The following is a 27,854-nucleotide window of genomic DNA, read 5'->3' as shown; positions in this document are numbered from 1 at the left end:
TTTCTTGGTGATATAGCACTCACTTTCATTGTTTATTTGGGTTTTTCGTTCTGTTCAACTATGATTTTATCTTTGTTATTTTGTTTTTTTTTTCTTTTTTCACTTTTATTGTTATTGTAATATCTGTACAATTGTAATTTAATTTGAGTAAATATTATTCATTGGGTTTCTGAAATATATATCTTTGTTAAAAATACCTTGTAACATTTCATACTTTGCATATATGCACATTCGTATACGGTGACCCTATGCATCATGTTTCCCTATAATATAAAGCTGTACTGAATTTTCCCACAGTCATTTGTATCAACTAGCTATTATTCGACATGCATACGACCCCCCGCAAAGTGAAACCGAAGAAACCGTCATCATTATATTGTTTTGATACCAAAGCATCATTAAATTACGCAAGTCCTTGAAAGTTGTAAGTGGAGGTGAGATCATATAAAATAGCTGTCATTTGAAATATGTAACTTATTATATTTTATGTTTGTTTTTTTCTGAAGTATATCGGACCCAAAACATACACCCGCTGAAGCTGTCTGCTGAAAGCAGGATCCCACTACTCATATCAGGATGACAAAACTCCGGTGATCAAGGGTTACTACCGAACAAACCATTGTGTGATACAACTTTACAACAGCGACTAAGGAAATAACCAGTATATAAGATCGCAAATTATTAAGGGGGAAACTCCCAAATGAGGAATAGTTCCAACTGGTAGAAGGGATTCCAGAAGCTCAAGATGAATTCCATATTGAAGAAAATACGAGATGCACCCTTTCGAATCAAGATAATCACCGTATCAGTGTTACTGGTATTATCTATCTTGTTGGTTCAACCATTCCAAATCCGACATCCTACCATACCTTTCCTATTTAATCAGGATAATGAAGTTGATATAACAGCATCGGGACCTTATAGTGCTTCCAACAATGGAGGTAATTCAGAACAAAAAGCTAGACGGGTAGCTATTATAGGCGCTGGAGCTAGTGGAAGTTCAGCTGCATTCTTTCTTAAAAGAGCGTCTAGAGTTGCCGAATCCAGATTAGGTTTGAAAGAAGGTAGTTTGTTAGATGAGGTTGTCGTCTTTGATAAAGAAGGTTATATTGGTGGTAGTAAGCTTCAACGTAGATTGCTAAACGCCCAATACTGTACTGATAAGAGCTATGGAACAGGAACGACGATAGTCTATCCGTATAATGATACTTCACTTCGACCTCAGGAAATAGGTGCGACTCTCTTTGTGGGATCCAATAAAAATATGATGAAGAGTGTAAAGGTACGTACAAACCCATGCACCAACAGGAGCCCTAACTACTAGTTTCACAATTGAACATCTCTTACATCCTTACAATATAGAAGTACTCACTGAAAGGTATGTTTTAGTTCTTCAATTTGACGTTGGTTGAACCTGATATCAACGATGCCAGAGTGGGAATTTGGGTGAGTCGTTCAATACTTCAGAAACCCGACTTAGTCTCTTACTTAAGTTCTGTCATTATGATATTCTACTTCAGGATGGTACAAGATTCCTATCAACCACAAGCTCTTCCACATGGTTTACTTCGGTCAAAGCATTGTGGAGATACGGATACTCACCTATGAAAACGAAATCTGTAGTTACCAAAATGGTTAATAAGATGCTCAAATTGTATGATTCTACATACCTTTCTGAGAGAGGTCCGGTTGAAAGTGTAGAAGATCTGGTAGAGAATATAGGACTCGGGCACGAATATACTTCTAGAACAGGCCAAGATCTCGCTAAAAACGTGATTGGAGTAAACAAAAATTGGTTAGGTGAAATTTGGGAAGGTGCCACAAGGACAAATGTGAGTTCTGTTTCGTTGTATTACACAGTGTGATTACTGATTTGATATTTTCTCTGATCAATTGTTCAGTATGCTTCAGATATGGAACATATTCATGGTCTTGGAGCTGTAGTTTCCTTAGCTACTACAGGTGCATCCCAAGTAGAAGGAGGTAATCGGCAAATCTTTGAAGGAATGCTTGCTGAAAGTAAAGCAATCGTTCATCTAGGTACTGAGGTGAGCGATGTCTCCAGGCTTTTCTACTGGTAGATCAACTACTAGACATAGCAGAGACCCAGAAAACTGATTCTGACTTGATGTAGGTATCTGAAATCATTCCTCTAAGATCCAAAGACTCCCTTCAATACATTATTAAGTCAAACAAAACAGAGTTAAACGATGGAAATCCATTCGACGCTGTATTTTTCGCAGCACCATGGCATTCTTCACCGATTCACAATAAAAACGAATTGGAAAATCAATTCTTGAAACCTATTCCTCCTACACCATATATCAGATTACAAGTAACTTTATTCAGCACGATAAAATCTCGACCTGAACCATCATTCTTTGGTTTACCAGAAGGTAGCGAGGTACCAAGTGTAATAATGACTACAGGTATAACATCAAGAGAGAAAAAAGGTATTCCTCCACCACGATTCCAATCTATCTCATGGCATAATCCAATCACGATTTCAAAAGATGGTACAAAAGCAGAAATGGAATATATAGTTAAAGTATTTTCATTGACTAGGATAAATGATAGATTCATCAAAGAGTTGATAGGTGAAAAACCAAATTGGTTGATTAGGAAAGAATGGGACTCGTATCCTAAATTGAAACCGATCAAAACTTATCCTCCTACCCAACCTCTAAAAGGGTTTCATTATTTAGCTGCTCAAGAACCTTGGATATCAACGTAAGTTCTCCCTCTCGTTTAGAATATTTGTGTTGATGTATTTTATTTGTCGTAGTATGGAAACTCAAACTATCTCTACACGAGAGGCTGTAGCTAAATCAGTAATTGAATGGTGGGGTATAGGCTTAGGTGAATGTGAGGACGGCGACAGTTGGGATTGGACTTGCTCATAATGCTATGCAATTTGATGGAAACTGTTTGACAATATGGTGTATCTGTGTAAAAGTATAATTGTAACAAACGAATTTGGATATATTAAATGCATTTTTATGTTTATCTAACCTCAACCTTGTCTAAATACCATATTTGATAATTTGTTGGAAACGATCTAAAATCCATTGACAGATATAGTAAAGACTAAAAAGTAGAGGAAGAATAACATGTGCAAAATCTTGTATCTTGAACCTCTATTTGTTATCGATGAAGATCCATTTGTGGGAATATAAAGTTTATTTGTGGTGCAATTGCAATTGGTTCCTAAGCAAGTTTGAAGATTTTGCCATTGTGCATGACAGAGTTTCAAAGAGGTGTCATCACCAAAACAAGAATATTGTTCTTTACCGAAAACATCATCCATCCAAGTTACTATCGGTTCATTTACACTTGCACAAATGAATTCTGCACATCTGACAGTATCGTATGAACAGTTGTATTGATGTTGAATCAAAGTAGGAGACATTATTGTTTTAAATTGCTTTAATTGTATATATATATATAGAGAAATAAATTAGTGATTTTTTATTTATTTATGTGATTGTTTGTGCGACAATGTGTATAACTAAGATATTCTGATATTTGTCTTTCTGGTGGTGATGGAATGCAATCACGGGAGGTGAAGTGAAGTAGTATTGAAGCACTTATGGTATATATATGTCACATCGCCTGGGACTAAATCGTCTCTTGTAATAGCCAAGCAACATTCATCGTGGAAACAAGTCAGTTGATCGTATTTTTTTTAAGTTGACAAGGTGATTCACCTCAACGTCATGTCTAATTATTGTACGTATTTCTCCATTTCTCATTAGTATACAGTGTTGATATCATGAGTAGTCATAGTACAACAAAAACATCTGCTTAACGTACGTAGATACCGTACATCGAATGATGCAATTTCTTTTTGATAGCTAAATAATCCATTCATCGAGGTTATGGGAATTAAGCTATAAACAAATTATGAAGGATAATAAGAATCATAATGAATGATATAGATCTTTTATGCTTCAAGTCAATCTGAGTATTTGCTACTCCACTTTCAATCCAAGTAATATTATTATAAGGTGCTAAAAGAGAGAAATTGCTACTACTGTTCGCGCATGTTGAAGGATTTTTAATTTGAGTCCAATAATATGTTCGTGCAGAATAATCACCAAAGCATGAATATTCGTTTCTACCATTTTCATCAATCCAAGGTATGATACGTTCGTTCATACCTTTACAAATGAATTCTGCACATTTTGTTGTATTGAAAGAACAGTTGTATACGTGATCTTTAATGAATATCGATGAATTTGACATTTTAGTTGTGGTAGAGCGATTTTGAATCTTGGGGTATCTCATTCAACGCAAGATGTATTTTATCGACGATTTGGCAGGTTTGTTGAATATCTAGTCGACTTTGATATTGACGTATAATTGAATATGGACTGGTATATTGATTGTATATATCAGGTAGATCAATAAATTGTTGTTGTTTGAGTGGATTTTGACACCGATTGTTCGTGTTGAGGCAGTAGTGGGCAGCACGAGGAGTGTGTCAACGAGAAGAGCAAAACAAGAAATGATCAGAAAAACAGATTATAGATGTTTAGCAGATTAAATCCTTCTTATTCATGACTTCACTAAGGATATCAATATAACCGTTTTATTGACTATAATCAAATCAGATGATTATACTATATTAGGTTGAAATATTGACTCAGCTGAACGTCATACCTCGTACTGTACGTATGTTTAAAACTTCGTTCTTCCTATCTCCATTCGTTAGCGATTTAGTCCATATACTTCCATATTGGATGATTACGATGAGCAATTAATACTTCAGTGAATGTATACTCCTTATGATGATCATACTCCATTTCAATCTTTCCATATTAATGACATATGCCATTTTTTTTTGCTTATCATTTCGGGTTCATCCCATCAGCATACACCTACACTCTTGCTACGTATGCATAGATTGACTTTTATGCAGTTACATTTTACTTCATTTTGACTTATAAACCACTCCAAATGTTGCTAAATCTGAGTGTTTCTTTTCCCATATGTATTCAACGCAATACATCTATCGATGATTATACCAAACTAAATTGAGCTAAAACTAAACCAATCTTCTACCTTCTTTTTGAGCATTTTTCTTTAAAGCTTCTTCTACTTCATTTCCTTGAACTACACCATAACTATCTTTTCTTAAATCTAATCCTATGGATTTATCTATACCAACCTTAGTTTCAGGTATTTTTTCAACATTATCTATTAATCCTGTTGTTCCTGGAACGACTCCTACAGTAGTATGATTTTTGGTTGTTTCTGCAACGGGTGAACTTAATGGTGGTATTCCATATGATGTAGTTTCACCATTTGTTGAAGGGGTTGAATTTGAAGTTGTTTCTGATATACGATCTATAACGTTTTGACCAGTTTCTACAATATTTTTACCAACACCTTCCCAATCTGTTTCTCTAACTCCTGAAAATACTGAAGTTAGAGTCTCGTTCCATTTTTGTTTTACAATAGTTCCAAAACTTGGTTGATAGACTGGATTCAATGATGATGGTCCAATTAACGACGATGGTGCTGGTGGTTTCACAGGTTCGAAGGAATTTGACAAGAGTGTAGAAGAGTTATGGAGTCTACAATATGTCGGAAAGACTTATCAGCGGATACTCGACCCATTGTAGATCTAGTTGTATGATTTTGGAGATCTTCGTTTCGACATAACAATCTCCAAACAGTAACGAGATATTGTTAACTCACTCTGACCTCAATCCAGCTGTAGATTCCCTCAAAGAAGTTGAAAGTGTGTAATATACAGCTGCTGAAGCTAATATGCCGGATCCTGTACCTAAGATGAAGCCGGACATGCTGTTTGCTACTGTTTCCTTGATTTTTGATCTCCTTATTTGTAAGGTATTTGAACAGAGTGTTTTGATAAATGTATAAATGTATAAATGTATAAATGTATAAATGTATAAATGTATAAATGTATAAATGTATAAATGTATAAATGTATAAATGTATAAATGTATAAATGTATAAATGTATAAATCAATCTCGCAAATATCATCATTCGGAAGCGGAAGCTCTCCTCAAACTCCCACGCGATCAAGCCATATGTTTGATTACATAATCAATAGTCGGACCGAGATGTTATCATGTATATACATGAAGCATGACAGCGATAAGCCATAGAAGAAATGGAAATGGATAGATAAGCAATTCATCACGTTGACACATTTGTCAAGGTCTTAATCGACTCGTAATCGTTAAAATGTCAGTCACTTATGTATCGCTTCATACAGTGATTTCTAAAAAGCGCAAGCAATTTTCCTAAGAAAGGCTAATTTATTCTTTGACAAAGTCCGTAGACGTATTGACCTTATTCACGTTCCATTAGCTATTTTCATTACCCATTATTCACAAACATGACAAATCAATCTATACCAAACATCGAACCGACTCATGCTGATGTTTTACCTATCAACAACCTCAATAATCCTGAAAAACCTATTGACGAGATACCAGACTATGTGATCAAATTAGCAAAACCAGAAGATGCAAAAGCAATATCTAAATTAGTTGGTAGCACATGGACTAAACATTTTGGATATTCAGTTTCTCCAGAAGATTTAGATAAATATGTTAATATCACATTATCACCTGAAAGCTTTGAGAAGGAGATAAAAGAAGATTCAAAATATATACTCATTTTAGCTTTCTCATCTACTCCTTCTTCAAACGAGAATAAGGAAGAATTATTAGGTGTATCTCAACTTGTAATAAATTCATATCCAGATTCCGTTAATTTAAAGGACGAAGACAGTAAAAGAGGATACATTGAATTACAAAGATTATATACATCAGATAAAACACATGGTAAAGGATTAGGACAATTATTAGTAAAATCAAGTGAAGAAAAATCAAACGAATTAGGTAAAACTCATTTATGGTTAGGTGTTTGGGTAAATAATCATAGAGGTAAAAAGTTTTATGAAAAAGTTGGTTTTAAACAGATTGGTGAAAAAACTTTTTATGCAGGTCAATCAAAAAGACCAAATTTGGTTTTATCGAAAGAGGTATAAAATATTAAAAAAGGGTGATTATTGATGCGCTGAGCTCCACAAAAACGCTAGGAGACTGTATATGAATTATTTGTGGACTGAATCGCTCATAACGCTGTCAGCATTCATTCGAAAGCTGTGGGGGATGTAAATATAGACTTGTTTTTTTGTAACAAGTATAAACTGTTCTTAGAAATTTACAGGTCAATTTTATATTCATCTATGCATGGTCCGAAATATTGTATGCTTTTTTATGGCAAACTACTTTTACATTTCAGGCATTTCACCACCTGGTCCATCTTCACCGCCCATAGTTTGTACACCACCACCTGCACCAGCTTCTTCTCCTGGTCTTCTAGCAGACACGATATCATCTACACGAAGTAAAAGTGTTGCGGACTATATCACAAGCACATATAATCAGCATGGAATCAGAATTACAATTCAATAGTGGGATATGAGGAAGAATTTGGACAAAAGCGGAAACTCACCTCAATAGCAGTTTTTAACGTTTGAATTTTAACTGAAGCAGATTCTAATAAACCATAATCTATCATATCTGTAACTTTACCTGTATCACCATCTACACCAAACATATGATTACCTTCAGCATGTTTTGCTCTTAATTCAGTCAAAGTTCTAATTACATTACCACCACAATTTTGAATTAAAGTTCTTGGAATAACTTCTAATGCATCTGCTATAGCTTTGTATGGTGCTCCAGCAACACCAGGTAATAATTTTGCTTTTTCACCTAATGCAACTGAAATTGCCATTTCTGTAGCACCACCACCTGGTGCTAAAATTGGATTGAATACTACATTTCTTGCTACTGACATTGCATCAGCTAAATTCCTATCAATTTCATTTAAAATATCTTTTGATGGTCCACGTAATAATATCGTACAAGCTTTAGGATTTGAACATTTATCAAGGAATGTGAAGTATCTATGATTTCCATGACGACTGAGTTAGTGGTAACCTGGACATTAAGAGATTAATTAACTCACTCATCACCTAATTTCTCGATGTGGAAAGAACCACATTGAGTACCGACATCGCCATCCCTCAAATCTTCGACTCGATTGACAATTGTAGCTCCTACAGCTCGAGCGATACGGTTGTTATCTGATTTTCGTACTCGTCGAATAGCTGTGATGTTTGCTTTGAGGAGGTAATGCTGGGCGAGATCTGAGAGTTGATCGGAAAAAATGTTAGCATCGATCAAGTTCATGAGATTTTGATCAAATTGAGGCAGCCAAAGGAGAGACAAGTGATACTACAAAGTGTGGTCGTGCAACTCACCTGAAACACCTTTTTCAGTAAAGACTAAATCAGGTTTAAATTCAATTAATTTATCACATAAAGATTTAATTTGTTCTTCTTCAATTTGTAAAATTCTATTCCAATCTTCTTCTTTTTGAATTTCGATATTTGTTTGTGATTCACCTTTTTTATATTCTAAAGGACAATCTAATAAGATAATTCTTGGATTTTCAATTTTTCTTCTCATTTTTGGATGTGTTACATCTTTATTTATCATTACACCTGATAATACTCTTGAATCTTCGATTTCACCTCCAGGTACTTTTTCAACTCTAGCATATCTTTTTATATCAACTGTTTTTATATTTAATGAAGCGTTACCTGAAGCTTCACCCATTTTATCATCTGAAGATGCACTACTACCACCAACTAATCCATTTTCAGCTTCAGCTGTTACAGCAACTGTTCTAACTGCTTGTAAAGCCAACGAACACATTAAATCTGACCATCTAGATGAAAATTTAGTTCCAATTGATGTTTTGATTAATGCCATCATTTCTTTCTCGGATGATATATCTACAGGAATTGAAATTGATGATATAGTTTCTAAAGCGTCGTTTAAAGCTTTTTTGAAAGCTCGAATGATGACTACTGGGTGGATGTGTCGTTCAAGCAAAGGAAGGGAGTATGCAAGGATTTCACCAGCTATCGTTCATACACTATTAGTACATGAGTCGTTTCCTTTCCAAGCTGTGGGAGAACAACTCACCAAGGATGATAACACTGGTTGTTCCGTCACCAACTTCTTCATCCTGTGTTCTAGATAACTCAATCATTGATTTGGCAGCTGGGTGAGCCACATCAATCTCTCGAAGAATGGCATGACCATCGTTGGTAAGTCTATAGCATAATCAGTATCAGTTGTGCTTCACTTAAATGCGCTGAGTGCCAGATAACTGACAAAATACCTCCCATTGGGTCAAGAATCATCTTCAACATTGCTTTTGGACCAAGACATGTTCTGATGACATCGGCTACAGTCTGAAGGAGAACATTGTCATATAATATGAGCTTGACACTGTTTGTAGCAAAAAACAGTTTGTGGAAAGCTCACCTTGGCAGCTACAATGTTAGCAGTTTGAGCCTTTCGACCAGATTGACGCTCGGGCCCGGTGTCTACGGGATAAGTGATGATTAGTTGTTAATCTCGATAGCAAGAAAGTCTAGGTGAATGTTTGACAGACGTTACAAGGAGGTCAGCTAGGGCAGCACCAGTACTCACTCATCACCATGACTTGTCCTGGCATAGCCATCTTGCCTTATCTCCTACTTTGATTGATAAACTTGGGTAGAAAGGTGTAGAAGGTGGAGGTGAACTTTTGGTTTTTCCTCTTTTTAAGCGGGAAACTCTGCTGACCTACGCTTTTTGCAGCTGAATCTAAGAGAGATAAGCTGGCAGTGATACACGAGCTGTAGCAGTTTTGGGAAAAGCAAGGATCGTTGTTATTTGCTATCTTATCACATATTTTGAAATACTGAAAACCAAAATGAAATGTTCGAGCAGACACGAAAGGGTCAAAGAACTCGAAGCGCGTCTATGGGCAGTATGGTGCGAGTGATAACGATTACATAACCAGAAACAATGCCACCTCACTATCCTCATATGTATCTATCGAGCTTTATCCTTCTTGCTTATGGCTTGAGTTTGACTTCCGATAATAATGTTGAAAATGGTTATTTTGGTATTTCATCCAACAACAACGAAATAACCTCAACGCAGATCAAGGAGGACAGACAACATGCATCCAACATCATTAGTACTCAGAAGATCAACATGGAAAGGTGAGTCTCAGAGAAAGGGAGACAGAGTTTCTCAAACTAATCTTCAACTTTACTCTAAGGTCCATTCTTCACTGCATTCCCATCATTATCAACTCATTTGAAGAATAATCAACCTATATTTACAAAATCAAGATCATGTACAATATTACCGAATTTTGTTGGATTAAAATTCATGATTTATAATGGTAAAGATTATTTACCTATAACTGTAACTGAAGAAATGGTTGGACATAAATTAGGTGAATTTTCAAGTACGAGAAAAGCTTGGAGTTATAGGTGAGTTGGTTTTATTAAAATATTCACGATTGTTATCATCATTATGACCAGCTTCTATGCTGGGAAGGATCAAATTATCGGACATCACACGGACAGAAGCTACAGGCGCCGACTTCAGGCATGTAGACGGTATAAGCGAGCCAAGAAATCACCTCATTCCTCCTTCGTGCATCGATATAGAGCACTATGGTGTTTAGCACTTTTTGATCAATCGCTTTTGTACTTTACCGGTGAATTGATACTGATATACCTTCGATTGTTCCAATAGAAAAACCAAAAACTAGTCGAATTATTATTTTATCCTATAGACGAATATTAGAGTGAAGAAGGCAGATCAAAATCATTTCAATATACCCAGCATACCATGCAGATACCATATTACCGTTTTCATTTCTACGAGGCTATTCTTTGTCACCTCGAAGAAATACTTTGAAAAGGTTAAGATCAATGACGGCTGGGGGGCTATTTTTAGCTTCTCGATAATACGATACTGATGCTAATTCGTCACAGTTTAAACATCCTTTTCACTTGTTGTGTTAAGATATCCTTTCACCTTACAATCCTGCTAACGCACCAAGAATCCTTTGCTGCAATCATGAAACTGCCAAGTTATGTTTGAGGAATCCACAATGAGCGCTATTTTATTAAGCTTACTGTCCAATAATACCAAAAGTATCGTCAACTTTATTCGGTCGAAAATATCTTTTCCTCATCCTCATCCCATATAATTCGATACAAATCTCAAAAAAAATCAATCTTAGTAAAAAAAAAAGTATTCACGATCAAGCGGTAATCGTGGACACTAATAAAAACAAAATAACAATAAAATATAATAGTCTAATCAAAACACACTCTTTTGGACACTACAGACAACCAATTTTACCGCCTACGAAAAGAACTAAACACAACGGCGCCAAGATCAAAGCGATTGAGACTACTGATAAACATGTCTTCATCAATTAGTACAGTCTTTAGATCTACTTTATATCAAAGCCTGATTGTATTGATCACAATTTCCCAAGCTTCAGCACAATCAGCAACTACTGCTGAGCCAGAAGCAGAATCTACTACATCCGGTGAACCTACGACTACAACTACGGCTTCAAGCGATAATACATCTAGTAAGGGAAATTGTGAATATGATGGATCCTTAGGGTATGTTTATCAAATCTTGTTTATTCCTCCACATCCAGCTTGAAGAAGAGTATGATCACTATAGCTAACATGGTGGATCTATTAGTGATTATCTATCTTGTGCTAAGAACAAAATATCTACACCGATATTAATCGGAGCAGGAATAGGAATTACCGTTGGAATATTCCTAATCTCATTCTTATGTATATGGTTAACTAAAAAGAAAAGAAGAAAAGTTTCACAAAAGGATTCTGAAAATAACAATAATCACGATAATGACAATGATAAAGATTTTTCTGATCAAGGGATTATTGAAATTGAATTGGATTCAATTAATAAAGATTTAGAAAAGAATCCAATTTCATGGAATACCAAAGATTTAAATGATAGAGTAGTTAAATGGGAAGATGAGACTACTAAAACTGATAAGAACGATAAATCGATCACAGTGTCAGGATCAATCAACAGCATTACTAATGTTAATAGTAAGAGTAACGGCTTGTACCCTAAACCATCTTTGAAAATCAAACCATCTTCATTTACTAGAAAAGGTAGTACAGATCACCTATATACCCAAAATGATCAACCTCTAAAACATGCTCCTTCAGTTAAAAGACCAAGAGAAATAGCTTCAACATATCATCCCTCCATTAATGGTTCCATCCACTATCAACCACCTGATCAAGGTAATCTTTCCATTCCACCCGATGGTACTCAAGATGGTCAAGGAACTAGATCTGGTTCACCCATTCCAATCGCTTCTAGAGACTTAAGTATCACCAACAATAACCCAAAACTGAATTCACTTAATCCGTTCAGTGGTTCAAATGCCGCTACTTCTGATTTAGCTACATATACCATGAGTCCACAACCCCCTCCTCCACCCACTTCTTCATTAAGACTACAACACAAACCACAAATGCCACTTAGAGGTGTCTCAAAACAACGTTCGATAGATCCAACTGCTTTACCACCTATCGATGACACCACAGAAAATCCGAAGGAAATCAAATCTAAGTCTTCCATGACTAGTGAATTTTCTGATAGACCAAGATTGAGCTCTTCAGGTTCAGGGCATAAATCTCAACCTAGTGATGACGGAAGAAGTGGAACATTTGGTCCTAAATCAGAAAACTCACCTGAAAAGGAAGTATCTGTATCATCCTCAACTGGAGATGAACCTTTGATTATGGCAAAAAACGTTGATGATAAAAGTGCTAAAAGATTTGAATCACCCTGTTCTACTCCGGGATTCTCAAGAAAAGGTTCTGCTATTTCAACTGCAAACCAAATTAATCAAATCCCTTCTTTACCCACATCGAAATCGACGACAACTATACGTTCATCTCCACTGAACCCGGCTCACGAACACAAGGATGCTAGTTCAACTACAACTCCTGAAGATGAATCGGCTCAAGTGACAGTTCAGGAGGATGATAAAGCAAACGAAGTACAAGTTCAACCCCAAACCGAAATCAATGCGTCCTCAGATGTCCCATCTATTGATTCAGAAATTCCTATTGAAAAAGTTACCGTAGAAAGGGTAAATAGACGTAAAGAAGTCAGACAAACTAATCTGATTCCTACATATTATATGACTTCACAAGATGGTGAGATGGATGACGAAGAAGTATCGATCGCTGTACCTGTACCGCCTTTAAACGTTGAAAAAAAGAGTAAGAAACCTGTTGAAATCGCTGATTCCCTCAAAGATGAAGGAGATTTTAGTAAAAATACTATCACTGAAAAAGAAAACCAAGCACCAAATCCTTTTAGTGCAGCTTTCAAGGAAGGTAGTAGTAATAAGGAGACGAAAAGCGAACGCTCAAAATCATCTTCAAAGGAAAGAAAGGAAAAGAGAGATAGGAAAGAAAGAACAGAGAAGAAATCAAGAGGAATAGATGGTGAAGGCAAGAAGAAAGTACGCAAAGATAGGGAAGGAAGTAATTCTTCATCGTCATCTAGGGGAAATAAGGTATGATAGGTGATTGTAGAACAGCTGTTGTATCCCTCATGTATCTGCAGTCTATACCATTGTTTACCATCTGGACATTCATCACGGGGACAGCATAGGGTAACGGAAAACATATTGCAATCAAGCGGGAAACATGAATAAGCACAACGTTCAAAGCAATGCATGATGAATCGTTGATATGTTATTACAAACATAATGGGATGACCATCTTTCACGTAACTTCCTAAAACCAATTGTTTATCTTAATACTAAAGAATAATTTAAGCATCAGATTTGATTTTAAGTTGACCGAGGAAAGCGTTCTTTTCAGCGGCATCTTGGAATCTACCGTGACCGAAGTTAGATGAGGTGTCGATGAATTTAAGTTGTACTTTTTCAGTGTGAGCTCTTGAAGTGTGAGTTCTGAGAGCTTTTCTAAGAGTTAAGATTCTCTTAACTGGACCAGCACATGTACCTTTAATCATGACGAAATCGTTCTTAACGATACCGTATCTAACGAAACCACCCATTGGTGTAATATCTTTTTTGGTTAAATCGAATTCAGTTGAACCAGATGAACCAGAAGAACCATTAGCAATTCTGTAAATCTTGTGGTTGATTGATGTTCTAGAGTGGTAACCTCTTTGACCAGCACGAGCGACTGAGAACATAACTTTAGATGGATGCCAAGCACCAATACAAGCAACTTTTCGTAAACCTCGGTGGCTAAAAGGGGAAGACCCATATTCATCAGTCAACATATTCTTTACAATGAACAAGCTTTAATGGATGAATGATATAGACTTACGTTTTTCTTGGTAATTTGGAAGTACCCCATCTAGCAGTTGTACCTTCGTAACCGTGACCTTTTGTTACACCAATGATATCAATTGGTTCATCTTGTTCGAAGATTGAGTCAACACCAATGGTTTTTTCGAAGTTGTTTTTAGCAAAGTCAACTTTATCAGCGACTGAACCACCGTTAACTTGGATTTCCATCAAGTGAGCTTTCTTTTGGGAAAGACCGGTTTTTGAGATTTGAGTGTGTACTAAAACTCTAACAACGGTACAGTATTTCTTGATTCTTTCTAATTCTCTAGTAACTGATTGACCGTTGTTTTCGGTGTGTTTTTTGGTGTATCTGGTGAAAGCCTTCTTCTTTGATCGGTACCAGTTTCTATGATTGAAAGAATGATATCAGTTAAATTTCACACAAACATCAACAGTTGAGCAATAACTCACTTGTAGAATCTTCTCTTAACTTCATCGGATAAGTGTTCAGCCCATACGGTGGTTAATGATCTTAAACCTCGAGGAGTTTCTACGTAACCGACAACACCGACGACGACAACAGGAGGAGTTTCAAGGACGGTAACGGCCTCAACAACTTCTCTTTTGTGCATTTCTATGATAGAAAACAGAGACTATAAGTTGAATTCTCCACATCAAAGTATTCAATTTAACTTACTAGATCCTGGTCTGTCAAGGTCTCTAACGATGTGGGTCATACCAGCTTTGTAACCCATGGTAGCAGTAAGGTGGACTGGTTTCTTTGGGTCATCCTATAGAAATAGTGTACGTCAACATTTTTCCTCTTAAGATTTCTTGCAGCTGTTTATCCCATGCTCGTCCTTCACATTCTATTCTATCCGATATCCCTCAATCTGCTCCGAATGTAAAAATTCAAACTAACCTTTGGGAAAGCCTTACATCTTCCTCTGTGTCTGGCAGCTCGCTTTCTTGGTACTATAAGTTAAACGGTAACAGTCAGATTTTGTTCTCTATATTTCCATTCTCGGGCTGAGAGACTGTAACTCACAGAAAGCAAGCGAACCGTGACGAGGCTCTTCGTATTTTCTGTGAGACATTTTTGCTCCTTTTTGTTTTTTTGAAGAAAAGACTTGAAGGATGAAGAAGAAGTCTTGAAATTATTGTTAAAGATGTTAATCGTTTTCAGGCAACAACGAGAGTGAGAGGGAGCAGTGTGCAAAGGCAGAGCAGCAGCAGAGCAGGACAGCTAGGTGTGGTGATACGGTAGTAGCAAAAACTTTGAGAATGGTTCAAGTCCAATTCAGGGTAAAATGAACTGAAAATCTGATAGACCTAAGAATACCACGCGACACTTCGACGCAGGTGGCATACCTGGTATCGGTTTTAAGCAGACTAAACACCGACGCAAACGGCTTTCTCTCCAAGGAAGATTTCTCTTCGGCATCCTCCACTTTCTCAAGTTGTAAATTAGTAAAAGACGATTTTCGGACTTCTCAAAACAAACACGCAAACGAGATTGGTGCACGGATCCAGCGTTACAACATTGATGCAATCACTATCTACCGACAACAAGCTTTAAGATGCATTCTTCATTGCCTCGGATCACCGCATCGAATGTCATAATCAGCGTCAAATACGAAATAATTTTAGCGATACCTTCGATTACAGCCCAACACTCCTTAATGCACGATATGCTGGTCTTTAATGATACCAATAATCTCGCCATACGGTACTATGTCATGTGTTCACAACGCAACTCTGGGCATTAGCATGAAACGTCTGGGAGCACTAAAGTCCAGCTCAGCAACAACGACTAGTGCAAAAGGAGGAGACGATCATCTTTACCAAGACAGCATGGAAAAGGCGGAGACGGGGTCAAGAAGATCGACGTTGAAGCGGGATCAAAGGATGGTATCGACAAATATGTCATCATTTAACAAACAGCACATGAGATCGCATCGCAAACAATCAAGTAAATTATCTATCATCGGAAAAAGCCGTTCGTTAATTTACATCTTTAACTGATTTCGCCTAAATGGAAATTGCGATGTTCAGACATCCTTTCCCCAATCGATAGTAAGATTCGCTTAAAGTAACATACGATAAGGTGAAAATTTCGATCTGTATACACCACATGACTCTGAAACTGAGATCAAAGGGATGTCTCATTTCGTTTTATCTGTCTGAGATCCGAAGTAACGTTCTCCGAAATATCAATAAATGATCATTACTGAAAAATAGATCGCCGTTCTTGATGGATTTTTTAAAAGATGAGTTACGTGTTTGTAATGATCCGTGGGTCTTGGCAGAAATGATCACCAACGATATCGCATCGCATTCACCATGACCTCCTTTGGTGAGCAACTCACCGCGTTTCGCCTTGATTTTCTAGTCATACTCCAAGCTGATAGAGACTGAACTAGATTTTATTAACAGTCCACCACAATATCTGTATAGTTCACATGCGACTTAAAGATCTTACTCGTAGTATAGCAAATTCCCAAGCGGCGGAACCAATCCTACCAATTATCTACGCTACGATAGTAAAAACCGTAAAGGAGGTTCGAGCGGTAATACAAATATTTGCGCCCAAAAATCACATCTTTTGAATATTCGAAAAAATCACAGAATTCAGAGGTCCCCCTTCCTTTTGTGAGAAACAACAGAAATACGCTCAACCTGAAACGCTTGCCGATCAGTCAATCAAAAATCCACGAGAAACCATATGGAAATCATCTATAAAATTCAATGTATTGAGATCTTACAAGGCACGTTATCCAAATTATGATGGTTGATAGGATATTTTTTGAAAATCAAACACAAAGATTGATATAGCTGATGTGCCTGGCATTGTAAAATCATGAGTTTAATGGCAAAAATACCCTCCTTTCGCTACTAGCTGAACCTAATTTATCGCAGCCTCGAGGTTATTTATCAATGTTTTGATGGTAAACTCGTGAAATGTAAAAAAGTAAACAAAAAATAGACTAAAGCGTGAGATAACGCTGATCAGTTTGTTGATTTTTAATAGATAGCGATTCAGAATGATCTTCTTTTCTATTTTCTTCAAATTCATTCATCAAACTCGTGACATACTTTGAAGACCCCAAAAGATAGTTTCAGACAAATACACTGATCAGCGTTGTCTTGCTCTTACTCTGCTCTACCGCCTCGGTATGTTGTCAAAACGCTACTTTACTGTTTGTATAAATCAAAGGTGAGGTCATCTCTACTCACATCTCATTCATAACTTGATATCGCATCGCTCCGGTCACTTCCTAATTATCGTTACTACTTATCACCTCAACATGAAGTAACCTCACAAAAGGTATAAATACCGCGATATTTCTGTTCAAGTTCTAACTTTTTGTTCTTCTTTTCTTCAAGCTCAAAATCTCAAAACCTTTCAAGAGCTATACATCTTCTTCTCCTTCTTCTTAGCTTAAACCATACCGGTCCTCTTGTCCACCACAACAACTAGCCACCTCCCCCCCCCCTCCCCTTCCATAGCTCGTCGTAGCTTTCTTCTTACTATCACCGCCAACTCAACTCAACTGGATCCTGCTCGCTCCTCAAGCTAAATCGCCGTCTTTATAGCTTAAGCAGGTGAACTCCAATCTCTCGCTCCTAGTCATGCTTCAAACCAAACATCCTTTATACATCCGCCCCTCTCACGTCCTTTCCTTATCAGATTTCCCACATATACCTCTTCTCGATATCATCTTCTTTCTCTTACTCTCCTCACCGGCATAACTGCGGTCGTATTACATATATTACACGATCATACCTTTCATTCGGTATAACATCTGTCCTCGGACGGATCATGCCTTTATCTAATCTCCGCTATTATCATTATAGAAACAAACGAATTTTGTTCTCAATCTCGTCTCAGATATAGTCAAAGAAAAGATAAAATGGGCGTGGTTTTGCTGACTGAAAACTCCTTATAGCTCGTACAAGGATCCGCCTTTCAATCCATCACCGCCTAAAAGGCAAGTCACATTTACTGTTCAGTCATCCTTAACAATCACTGATCTTACTTGACCATTCATGCAGCCAACAGCCCATCATGGTCCGAGGCAAAAAAACACCATCTCCAAGCTCTTCTTCTCGCAAGAGAAGTTCATCCAAATCTTCTCCTGCTCCATATTCCACTGGTCGACCTGCCGCTGCTCTCAAGCGAGATATAAGAGCTACGGTTTGTCAAAATTGTGGCTGTAATAAAGTAAGTCAATTTTGAATCATCTATTATTCTACATTTGGGGGAGGCCATTGACTGAAGGACAACTTGTTCTAAAACTCAGTCGCAAACGAGCATGTGGCGAACGAACAAGGATGAGCAGAGACTACCGGCGGATGATAATATGCTCTGTAATGCTTGTGGACTATGGGTAAGTTGCATCATTCCGCAGCGTATAGAATTTCTCTCCCCAAACTCTGCTAATCACAAAAGTCACTCCTTGGTAGCGTATAGAACACGGCGTTCATCGTCCACCTGGATGGTGGAGCAAATGCAGATCTTCTAAGTCTCGTTCTCGCTCCCCTTTAACAGCTTCTTCCTCTTCGCCAAATTCCTCTCCTCCACCTACGCCAGCGGTCGCCTCAACAAGACGCAACAGGTCATCCAGAAAGAGAGCGGATTCTATCAAGCAAGAAAAGGTAGAATCGAGAGAAGCAGCTCTCATACTTCTCAACATGGGCCAAACGGTAAGCCGAATAATCTCCTCTCAAGGGATGTCTATAGCTGAAGTGACTTATATGCTGTAGAAGGACAAAGGCGAAAGCGATTCCGACATCTCTTCGTCTTCCAGCTCACCCATCGTGTCCGGCCCATCACCCCTCATCCTCCGTCCTGCTTGGGTTTTCAACTCCAAGCCTAAGCAGGTTCAACCGATCCCCCCTCCCCTTGGCTTCTTGCCAATTCCTAGACCTCGACCGCTCATCGCAGTCGAGGATCTACTCAATTCTCCAGCTACATCGCCTCAATCACCAGCCAAACTTTCGGCACATCACCTGGCTTAAGGGCGCGCTAATCGCTCATCCACTTGGTGTACCAGAAGTGATCGTAGTTGAGGGCTTAGCATCGGAAGGTACAAAGCTGTGCAGAATACGAACAAACGATTCTCTTTTCTGTAAAGTAGCTGGAAGTAAGAGATCATCATGTATATACTCATCATGTACTCGTGCATAACGATATAAGAACGATTATAGACTTCATCATCAGCATGCAGCGACCGAAGACTGGTAATTTCACTGTTGTAGCGGTAAATCAAAGCTGAATGAGTTACGAGAGCGATATCACCTTCTTCTAAAAATTAACTTATAATCTATCCACTCATATCTCTCTTTCTACCCCTCTTCCGCACTGTGGTTATACAGGATAAATTCAGTGTGCATATTTTGGATTTTGATATACTGAAAAAAGCTTACCACTCTTCAGCTTAATCTCTATCGGTCTCCACTTCTTAGGTCCCAATCCTTGAGCATAAGCCTCCAGTACCTAGTATGGACATAAAGCTGCAATTAGATTATTGTTGTGCATAAACCGAGGGGGATTATAACTTACACCAGCATATAATTTCTCGGATTTCGGATGGGTAGAAGCGAAAGCTCTTTCTAGTACATATAGGTCTACGGCGTAATTTTCAGGAAATTGCGCTGTGGAGGAAAGACCAAAGTCTATCATGACCTTTTAAAAGATGGGAAGAGCGTCAGTCAATCTTATACCATATACATCAGCTATTACATCAGCTATTAGAGGCTCTGAAGTGGGATTGACGCTAGATACATACAATTTCATATGGTTGTTCTTTATTTTCTGGCGTCAGCCGTATCATCATATTTGATGTCGTCAAATCACCATGTATGATTGTTGTTAGATGTAATCTGGCCAAAGCCGCACCTATCGATCGCATAATATGATCTATGGACATGAGATTGGGTATTAGCATTTTTTATAAACCCAGGATATACGCTTTTTGAATATTTTATAGTAAAAACTTCTAATTGTCCATAACAGATAACTTACCTTGCGTCACACCTAATTCCTTTAACTTCTGCCAGCCTTCATTTACTTGTTCATATTCACCTTCACCTTGAATATCTCTTGCTTCTTCTCCAATATCTTTACCTTCTTGTTGATTATCGTGTTGATCTTGTTGATCTAATTCAATCTCTTCATCATCTTTAAATTCCATTTCACCTTCTGCACCACCACCTAAAACTTCTCTTACACTCCATCCATTTATCTTTTCTAATCCTATACAACCACCTTTATCATCTACCCATATCACTTTAGGTACAATTACACCTGATTTCGAAGCTCTTGATAATGATCTAGCTTCGAATATTAATCGTGATGATGTTAATGATTGATCCAAGGTTGGATGTCGGTATGTTTTTGGGAATCGGTATTTGATAATCACTCCTGATGAAGAAGAAGACGAAGATGATGATGATGATTGTGGATTATTACTGGAAGAAGAAGCTGATGAGGATGAGGATGATGATGATGATGATGGGTTGTAGATGGTCGGTTGAGGGAACAATGATGGTAAAGAGTATACTTTCTACACAATGAATCGAGTGATCAGCCTTTTCATCCCATACTAGCTTGATACATGCATCCATATACCAGCTAAAACGCGATTTTCCGGCGTTAGCACTTACCGCTTCAGCACCTTGCTTTATCAACTCTCCTTTTTCCAGATAATATGCCGAAGGTGAATGACTATATGATGATGGAGTAAACGTCATTTTGATGAGATCAATAAGGATATTCGACACGGCCAATCAAAGTTTTAGTATTCTTGTATCGCTCTACTTTTTGATGAAATGGAGTAGCGTTAACAATTTGTTAGTCGTTGATCGCTATGTATACGACAATTCGACTTGATTTTGATCTTACACTCAATCTTTCGCTTCTGATCTTATCAACGGCGGTCATCTCCGCCTTTGTATTAACCTTAGCTTCCGCGCACATTAATATAATGTCATACGGTGCTATCTTGTCTGCAAAGCTATCCCAACGATTCATTGTTTTTCTTTTCTGATTCACTACATATGTTCATTTGCTATATAAGCATGATACTCCTATTACTATTATATTATGGATATTCATCTATCAAACTCTTGAGCATTATTCATTATCGCCTTCCAAAGCACAGTGAATTAATCCTTTTAATCCCGTATACTGACGAAAAATCACCCTCGTTTAGCTAAAGCTCCACCGGCGACATTACCTCCAGCAACAGGTCTAGATAATTTATTGGCTTTATTTTGAACTGTAAAAGTAGCTAAGATCTTCTCATCACTATTCTTAGTTCTAACATCATCAATACCGTAATATACCGCTTTAGCTTCTTGTCTTGTTAAATGTAATTCGACTATATGATCAAAGTAAAGGATAAATCAGCTAAGAAAACCCGAAGGTTCGTGCGATTGTGATTGCAAGTAGCTAGCTTACAATAACCTCTTGTAGCTCCTTCAGTCCATTGTAATTCTTCATTTCCAGTAGTATTTACCAGTGTTTGTACTGTTGATAGATAATGTTCAGGAGATAATGGTTTATTGGCAGCTAAAATCGAAAGTTGAAAGGAGGTTGATTTAATCAGTATATATTGTTGACTTCAATATTGCAATAGAAATAACTCACTACTGTTATATCCGAAAGATGATGGAGATGAAACTGCGGTTCCAGCAAATTCTACAGCTAGTGTTCCGTCACCTGTAACAGTATTGTAGCCTTGTTTATCATCATAAGTCAAGTCAGAAACCCAATTAGCGCTAGTGTTCATAACAAGTCATCAGCTTCTGTTCGAATTGACATTGACAGATCAAACTACAACTTACTGTGAATCACCAGAAATCACGATAACATTGTCAATATTGTTTTCAGTGATGATATCAAGTACTCGTTGTCTATTTGCTTTATAACCATCCCATGAATCGACATTGTCTCCAGCCAGATTTACGACTATGTGTCACGGTTGTGAACCGGAAGTCGGCACCAAACTTGTCGACAAGCCTATATAACCGGTTCTAGAAGCAGTTGTCGAGCTTCTAGTAATTGCTACCTTTTGCCTTAGTGGTTAATGTGAGTACCAGTGTGTCTGGGTTCCACCTGAATTGGCCGGTTACAGTTCAGCGTTGCGACACTATGTTTATTGATTTTACGAAAGACAATCGATCAGTCTTAGGATATGAGGATGTGATGTCCCAGTGTAGGGCTATAGATGACTTACAAACGATTTGTTGACCTATAATCTTCCATTGAGCACCTCTACTAGATGAATTTTTCATTTGTGAGTATAACCAATTTTCTTGTCTTCCACCCATCAAAGATCTAGCTTCATCATTCTGAATAGCTTTAACATCATCGGCTATTTAATGAGGATGTGTCAGGTTTCGTTGGTCAAGGATATCATCTTATCGACGCTTATTGAAAACATACAACTCACTGTTGTAGTAAAGATCAGTAAGATCACGATTATATTGTCTGGTATCAAGAAGGATTAGATCTGCTAAAGTTCCAAATTTGAATGATCTCCAAATTCTTAAAGCGTCATCAGTTTCAACCTATTTAACGAATAAAAGGGAATCAATAAAATCCTCTGATATTGTGGATCTTTAGTGGAAAATATGCAACTTACTGTTCTGATAGGTAACCATTCGAAATAAGCTTTTACTGCATTTGCTTTTCTTTGTGTAAAAGATGTATTATAATATGTACCAGATAAAGTATCATTTGAATCTGCTGAACCTGCTTTCCAAGTATTATCTGCAACTTCATGATCATCCCAAACTAATTGCCAAGCATGACTTTGATGTAATGCTTGTAAATCTGAATCTGATCTATATGTTTTATATCTTTCTCTATAATCTGCCAGAGTAAATATTTCATGATTAGGTGATGGTATTCTATCACTATACAATAAGTATGTTAAACATAATTATTATCGTCAGTTGCATTGGACACCGCAGCTTTTCTTGTTTGATTATAGCTTACATATCCGTTCCATCACCATAACAAGCATTACCATCATCACAACCATCACCTTGATATTCATAAATATAGTCACCAACGTGAACAGCATAATCAATGGAATCTCTTGCTGCGACATTACCATAAGCGTTAAAGAAACCGAAAGGATAGTTGGAGCAGGAGAATACCCTATTTCAAAAAAAAAAAGTTAGCATCTATCAAATTATCGTTCTGTTTTTCTAAGCTGTACCTGATGTAGCAACTGGGGTGTTTAATGTTTATTACTCACGCAAAAGAAATTTCATCTACATCATCATCGTTCTCCACAGGAGTAGTCTTGAATCTACCAGTAGGTGAAATATTATCTTTATTGGCACAATTAACAAATCTATAATAATATGTTTGCTTAGTTTGTAAACTTTTAGCTTCGACTTTATAGGAATAATCTACATCTTTTGTTGTCCAAATTTGATCTGACGTAACGAGATTTGACCATGAAGTATTACTTTGACTAACTTGATACTATAAACATATAGGCCTAGAATCATTTGTGGTGGGTACAGGATGAGTCCAAAGTATTACAGAGTCGGACTCTAGTCATTTGACCATTACCATTAGTACCAAGGTCGATGTTAATCAGAATATTTCACCTAACTGAAATCTAATTAACTCACCTGGATCACCTGAAGCTACATTATAAGGAAATTCTACTTTCCCATCATAATATTCCCATCTTTTATGATTTCTCTTGACAAATTCTCGAGAAGTAGCTAATTGAAGTACACGATATGAAGGTGAATCATAAGCTTTATTGTTCTCGATAGAAGCTAGAGCGGGAGCTATCAATGAAAGGAGGATCAAAGATCGCATTTTGGAGGATGTTGGAAGTTCGAAAATGCAAGAATGACTTACGGTCTATACACACAGCTTATGTGTATATATACATAATAATATATGTTACATCTCATTCTTTTTTGGATTCTGAAGTGTAAGCCAACGAGAATTCTCGAATTGATAACTGCCTATCAAATTCGGTCCGGTATAATTAGAACATTATCGTGATTATCCTAAATCACTGAGTACAGCTGAAAGAACACGTTTGTGGTCCGATAATACATCTTGAGAGTAACTCAGTAAGTCGATTATAGGAGGAACATTTTGTCTTGTAAAGATTGATTTGCTGTATGTTGACGCGGATAACGAACGTGCTATTCGTTAGCACAAAACAAGGTGAAAGTATATGAGCGATAAGTCGTCATTTTTAAGCTAATGCATTTGATATCATTGTTAGCAGAGAAAAGGTACCAACCTCGAACGACCATTTCTTCAGGTAGTGACCAAGTACCGATATTCGCATGTGGTGCTCATTAAACAACTTCAGAATGATAGGAAAGTAAACCTCGCTCGGAGCCTATTTAACCTTACTATGAGAGAGGGATAGGATTAGATAACGGGAGGTATATCTATATATATTGAATCAAGGCACCGGGGGGAAAGAAGGTAAGAAAACATAATATTCAGGTAAAGACACGTTTCTTCGTACAAACGTCAAATACAAAATAATATATGCCTACTCGACTTACTCGTACAGAGTGGTAGCATACTTAGCGACATGATGTTTCGCTTTATGTACATGCACAGATATTTCATCGTTGAGTTGATTATAGGGATATATACAAGGTAAATGAGATACTATGAATGATACCCTTGAACATGTTACAATAAAAAAAAACGAGCGGTTGTTGAGGGGGAAATGATATACTGCGGACCACATTATACCCATGATACCTAATGATCTTTCAATCTAATCTGATCTGATCTAATCTAATCCGATAAAATCCGCATCATTCTCAAAATCATCTTTTTCATCATTACCTCCTAAACCTTTTGAAGCCCAAAATGCTCTTCTATCTTTTCCATTTACACCTTTGGCGTTATCTTTCTTTTTATTCTTCGAATTAAAAGGCTTTTCGATATATTCTATTGAGCTGTCACTATCAGTATCTGAAACAACATCTAATTCATCTTTATTTTTATTGTTAATTTCCGATATTTTCTTTGATTTATTGTTATTGTTATTCTTTTTGGCTTTCTGATTCTTTGAATTTTTCGATAAATTATATCTTGATTCTTCTGGAGGTGAATCTAGAATTTCAATATCATCTTCTGAAACATCACTTGAACCTCCATATCTAGCTTCTACAGCTGCAGCTTTTGATCTAAGATTCATATTCAATTTAGGTAATTCTAAAATTTCACCTTCTTCACTATCACTATCATCATCATTATTATTACCATTCTTGATCATAGCAAAAGTATCATCTGGACCTAAAGCATCTGAAGAATCTCCATATTCAAATTCCAAATCATCTTCATTGTCTGATGAAACTTCATCGTCGTCCACTATAATCGCTCCTACTCCGTTATCTTTTTCCTTAGGTGCAGGTGCATCATGGCGTGATGGTTTAGAAACACGATCTCTAGATCTAGGTGTGAATAACGTAGGAGGGGGTCGATAATTTGTAACGTATTTTTCAGGATTGGCACCCATAGGTATAGATAATTGCTTTTGTAGTTTTCCACTTGCATGAAGTTGTTGAAGCGCAGTACGCTGTTTGAGAGTCTACACATATTTCATCAGCATTTGGTGTTCCTACCAATCGAAGGTTACCAGCCAGCTGACTCACTTCTTTGGTGATACCCATGATTCCAGTCAATATGCTCATTTTATCTGGATCAATATCTTCCTCCCTTCTACCTGATCTTTTCCCACTTAATTCGTCTGCCCTTTCGAACAATCTCATGAGCAACAAATCGTAAGCTCCCGCCAAGGTGTTCTTCACCTGTCGAATACCGAATGATCCACTGGATATATCATTATCTGAGTGCGCAGTATGTATGTCAGCTTTTTTTTATGACAGAAAAGTCCGCACAGCTGACTATGTATACGAATGCAACATACCTCTATCCTGTGGATCCTCTATACTAAGCAGAAAACTTTGATTTGGTCTCATCCATCCCCTTGATGATTTCAAATAATAGTATCCACCTTTACGTATTGACAATCCAACATCTTGATAATTGAAATTCCTACCATACAACTCAAAGAATTCTATTAACAATGTACCTAGATTTTCTTCTGGATCAAGCTCTGATCGACGTAATTTAGGATGCACCTAAATATAGGTGAAATTTAGCTTCCGATCAATGTGCTATCGTCTTGGTTAAAACCTGACTTACCTGTAAGAAGCTTATTACTAAACAAATCACAGCATAACTACCCAAACCACCAGTATAAACTTCATTCATTGATCTTTGACTCAAAAATGATTTTACAACTAAAATCAATTGTCTTGAACCAGGTAAAGAATCTAAATATTGGTTTATGATTTTACCTGCTGATACACCGTTTGCTTGATTGAGGGAAATATCAACATTTATTTTACCTATTTTAGTATTCATAAATCAGCGCAATTTCCTGAAGAATTCGTTGCAGATATCGAAGCTGAACTGGACATACCTTCGTTAGTTATAAATTTGATAATAGGTACTCTTGCTCTAGAGATGATAGCTACTTCATCTGTGATTCTAGCTTGCCTCATCGCTCTAGCCATTTCAGCTAATAATCTAGCCTTGTTAGATTCTGAAAATTGTTTGGTAGTTACAACGAAATCGATATCCCTATAGAGTTCAGTATAGGAATTAGTCACGGACCGACTTTGTGTGAAGGAAAAGAAGGAAAAAGTAAGAAAGTAGAGATGTTTGATACTCACCCTTGAGGTAGATATAATTGTGTTTGCCAACTCCCAAAAGGCGTTACTTCAGCATCAGGCCAAATTTTCTTTAAACTCCTCGTTATCAATTCAATCATGAATAATCTAACTTCAAACTCTTCTTTAGTTGGTGAAACATATTTATAAAAAGCGTTAATTTCTTCATTAAGCCTGAATAATATTATTGTTAGTTTAATACACCTGAGGGTCTACAGTTAAAGAAGCTAACGAGAACATACATTTCAGAAGGATCTTTACATTTTTCCCAATTTACTAATTCAGACCAAGGTGCATGTCTTTCATTTGCTTTTCTTTCTTCTTTTAAATTTTTAGGTCCAGTAGAATTTTCTTTATCTTTTTCTTTTTCTTTCTCTTTATCCCTATCTCTATCACGTTTACCTTTTTTCTGTTTCTTTGATTCTTTCTTATCTTTATCTCTATCTTTTGATTCTTGCTTGGATGTTACGGATTCTACATCTGATGCTTTCCTTTTACCTTTTCTTGTACTTGATTCAGTTTCCAATTTTGGTTTAGAAGGTAAACTTGAATGTAAAGTATTTCTTCTTGATGGTCCTGCTTCATTTTCATTTGTCAGAGGTATCGAAGTTTCAGGTGGTGGTGGTGGAGGAGGAGGTGAAAATCCAAAAGAAATGAAATCGGCTCCTTCAGAGAAATCGGTAGATTGTTGAGCCATCGTGCTTGATTCTCCCAGCTTGGTACTTCGTCGATCAAGTCTAACAGTGATAGTTATGCAGTGGATCAAAAGTACAACTTGATGATCTATCCAGCTGTCAACTATCAAAGTGGAGGATGTATAAATCGAACAAAATTCAACTTTTTGTGATTT

The 27,854-nt window shown here is 37.0% G+C and overlaps 11 protein-coding genes across 11 annotated transcripts; 5 read left to right on the top strand and 6 right to left on the bottom strand.

The window, feature by feature from the left end:
• Positions 1-745: 745 nt before the first annotated feature.
• On the top strand, positions 746-2,903 carry L201_000596 (uncharacterized protein; the record flags this gene model as incomplete). The annotated part of the gene is made up of 7 exons (XM_066216396.1): positions 746-1,118; positions 1,179-1,282; positions 1,390-1,446; positions 1,521-1,832; positions 1,902-2,048; positions 2,135-2,730; positions 2,786-2,903. The coding sequence occupies 7 exons, from the start codon at positions 746-748 to the stop codon at positions 2,901-2,903; spliced, it is 1,707 nt and encodes a 568-aa protein (XP_066072493.1).
• Positions 2,904-5,047: 2,144 nt separating this feature from the next.
• On the bottom strand, positions 5,048-5,810 carry L201_000595 (uncharacterized protein; the record flags this gene model as incomplete). Its single annotated transcript, XM_066216395.1, has 2 exons — positions 5,048-5,579; positions 5,704-5,810. 2 exons carry the CDS (start codon positions 5,808-5,810, stop codon positions 5,048-5,050), a joined length of 639 nt encoding a protein of 212 aa, XP_066072492.1.
• Positions 5,811-6,371: 561 nt separating this feature from the next.
• On the top strand, positions 6,372-7,028 carry L201_000594 (uncharacterized protein; the record flags this gene model as incomplete). The annotated part of the gene is made up of 1 exon (XM_066216394.1): positions 6,372-7,028. The coding sequence occupies one exon, from the start codon at positions 6,372-6,374 to the stop codon at positions 7,026-7,028; it is 657 nt and encodes a 218-aa protein (XP_066072491.1).
• A 246-nt stretch (positions 7,029-7,274) lies between these two features.
• Positions 7,275-9,586, bottom strand: L201_000593 (T-complex protein 1 subunit gamma; the record flags this gene model as incomplete). Its single annotated transcript, XM_066216393.1, has 8 exons — positions 7,275-7,406; positions 7,499-7,955; positions 8,018-8,198; positions 8,313-8,978; positions 9,043-9,173; positions 9,235-9,314; positions 9,388-9,449; positions 9,556-9,586. The coding sequence occupies 8 exons, from the start codon at positions 9,584-9,586 to the stop codon at positions 7,275-7,277; spliced, it is 1,740 nt and encodes a 579-aa protein (XP_066072490.1).
• Positions 9,587-10,072: 486 nt separating this feature from the next.
• On the top strand, positions 10,073-10,395 carry L201_000592 (uncharacterized protein; the record flags this gene model as incomplete). Its single annotated transcript, XM_066216392.1, has 2 exons — positions 10,073-10,115; positions 10,175-10,395. 2 exons carry the CDS (start codon positions 10,073-10,075, stop codon positions 10,393-10,395), a joined length of 264 nt encoding a protein of 87 aa, XP_066072489.1.
• A 942-nt stretch (positions 10,396-11,337) lies between these two features.
• L201_000591 (uncharacterized protein) lies at positions 11,338-13,507 on the top strand (the record flags this gene model as incomplete). The annotated part of the gene is made up of 2 exons (XM_066216391.1): positions 11,338-11,546; positions 11,632-13,507. 2 exons carry the CDS (start codon positions 11,338-11,340, stop codon positions 13,505-13,507), a joined length of 2,085 nt encoding a protein of 694 aa, XP_066072488.1.
• Positions 13,508-13,761: 254 nt separating this feature from the next.
• Positions 13,762-15,348, bottom strand: L201_000590 (60S ribosomal protein L3; the record flags this gene model as incomplete). Its single annotated transcript, XM_066216390.1, has 6 exons — positions 13,762-14,206; positions 14,289-14,657; positions 14,723-14,885; positions 14,949-15,042; positions 15,174-15,226; positions 15,300-15,348. 6 exons carry the CDS (start codon positions 15,346-15,348, stop codon positions 13,762-13,764), a joined length of 1,173 nt encoding a protein of 390 aa, XP_066072487.1.
• A 2,972-nt stretch (positions 15,349-18,320) lies between these two features.
• L201_000589 (uncharacterized protein) lies at positions 18,321-19,273 on the top strand (the record flags this gene model as incomplete). Its single annotated transcript, XM_066216389.1, has 4 exons — positions 18,321-18,476; positions 18,556-18,642; positions 18,719-18,958; positions 19,019-19,273. The coding sequence occupies 4 exons, from the start codon at positions 18,321-18,323 to the stop codon at positions 19,271-19,273; spliced, it is 738 nt and encodes a 245-aa protein (XP_066072486.1).
• Positions 19,274-19,578: 305 nt separating this feature from the next.
• L201_000588 (Kae1-associated kinase Bud32) lies at positions 19,579-21,007 on the bottom strand (the record flags this gene model as incomplete). The annotated part of the gene is made up of 6 exons (XM_066216388.1): positions 19,579-19,616; positions 19,682-19,751; positions 19,818-19,940; positions 20,044-20,174; positions 20,280-20,820; positions 20,921-21,007. The coding sequence occupies 6 exons, from the start codon at positions 21,005-21,007 to the stop codon at positions 19,579-19,581; spliced, it is 990 nt and encodes a 329-aa protein (XP_066072485.1).
• A 447-nt stretch (positions 21,008-21,454) lies between these two features.
• L201_000587 (uncharacterized protein) lies at positions 21,455-24,104 on the bottom strand (the record flags this gene model as incomplete). The annotated part of the gene is made up of 11 exons (XM_066216387.1): positions 21,455-21,636; positions 21,717-21,827; positions 21,906-22,036; positions 22,103-22,226; positions 22,495-22,632; positions 22,711-22,828; positions 22,903-23,176; positions 23,259-23,423; positions 23,524-23,756; positions 23,817-23,827; positions 23,909-24,104. 11 exons carry the CDS (start codon positions 24,102-24,104, stop codon positions 21,455-21,457), a joined length of 1,683 nt encoding a protein of 560 aa, XP_066072484.1.
• A 949-nt stretch (positions 24,105-25,053) lies between these two features.
• L201_000586 (uncharacterized protein) lies at positions 25,054-27,701 on the bottom strand (the record flags this gene model as incomplete). The annotated part of the gene is made up of 7 exons (XM_066216386.1): positions 25,054-25,857; positions 25,922-26,115; positions 26,197-26,410; positions 26,475-26,680; positions 26,755-26,915; positions 27,008-27,178; positions 27,247-27,701. The coding sequence occupies 7 exons, from the start codon at positions 27,699-27,701 to the stop codon at positions 25,054-25,056; spliced, it is 2,205 nt and encodes a 734-aa protein (XP_066072483.1).
• Between the last annotated feature and the right edge of the window lie 153 nt (positions 27,702-27,854).

This window comes from Kwoniella dendrophila, chromosome 1 (genome assembly GCF_036810415.1).
Source record: "Kwoniella dendrophila CBS 6074 chromosome 1, complete sequence".
NCBI lineage: Eukaryota > Fungi > Basidiomycota > Tremellomycetes > Tremellales > Cryptococcaceae > Kwoniella > Kwoniella dendrophila.
Note: the sequence above shows the minus strand (reverse complement) of the source record. Positions and strands in the feature narration are given on the sequence as shown.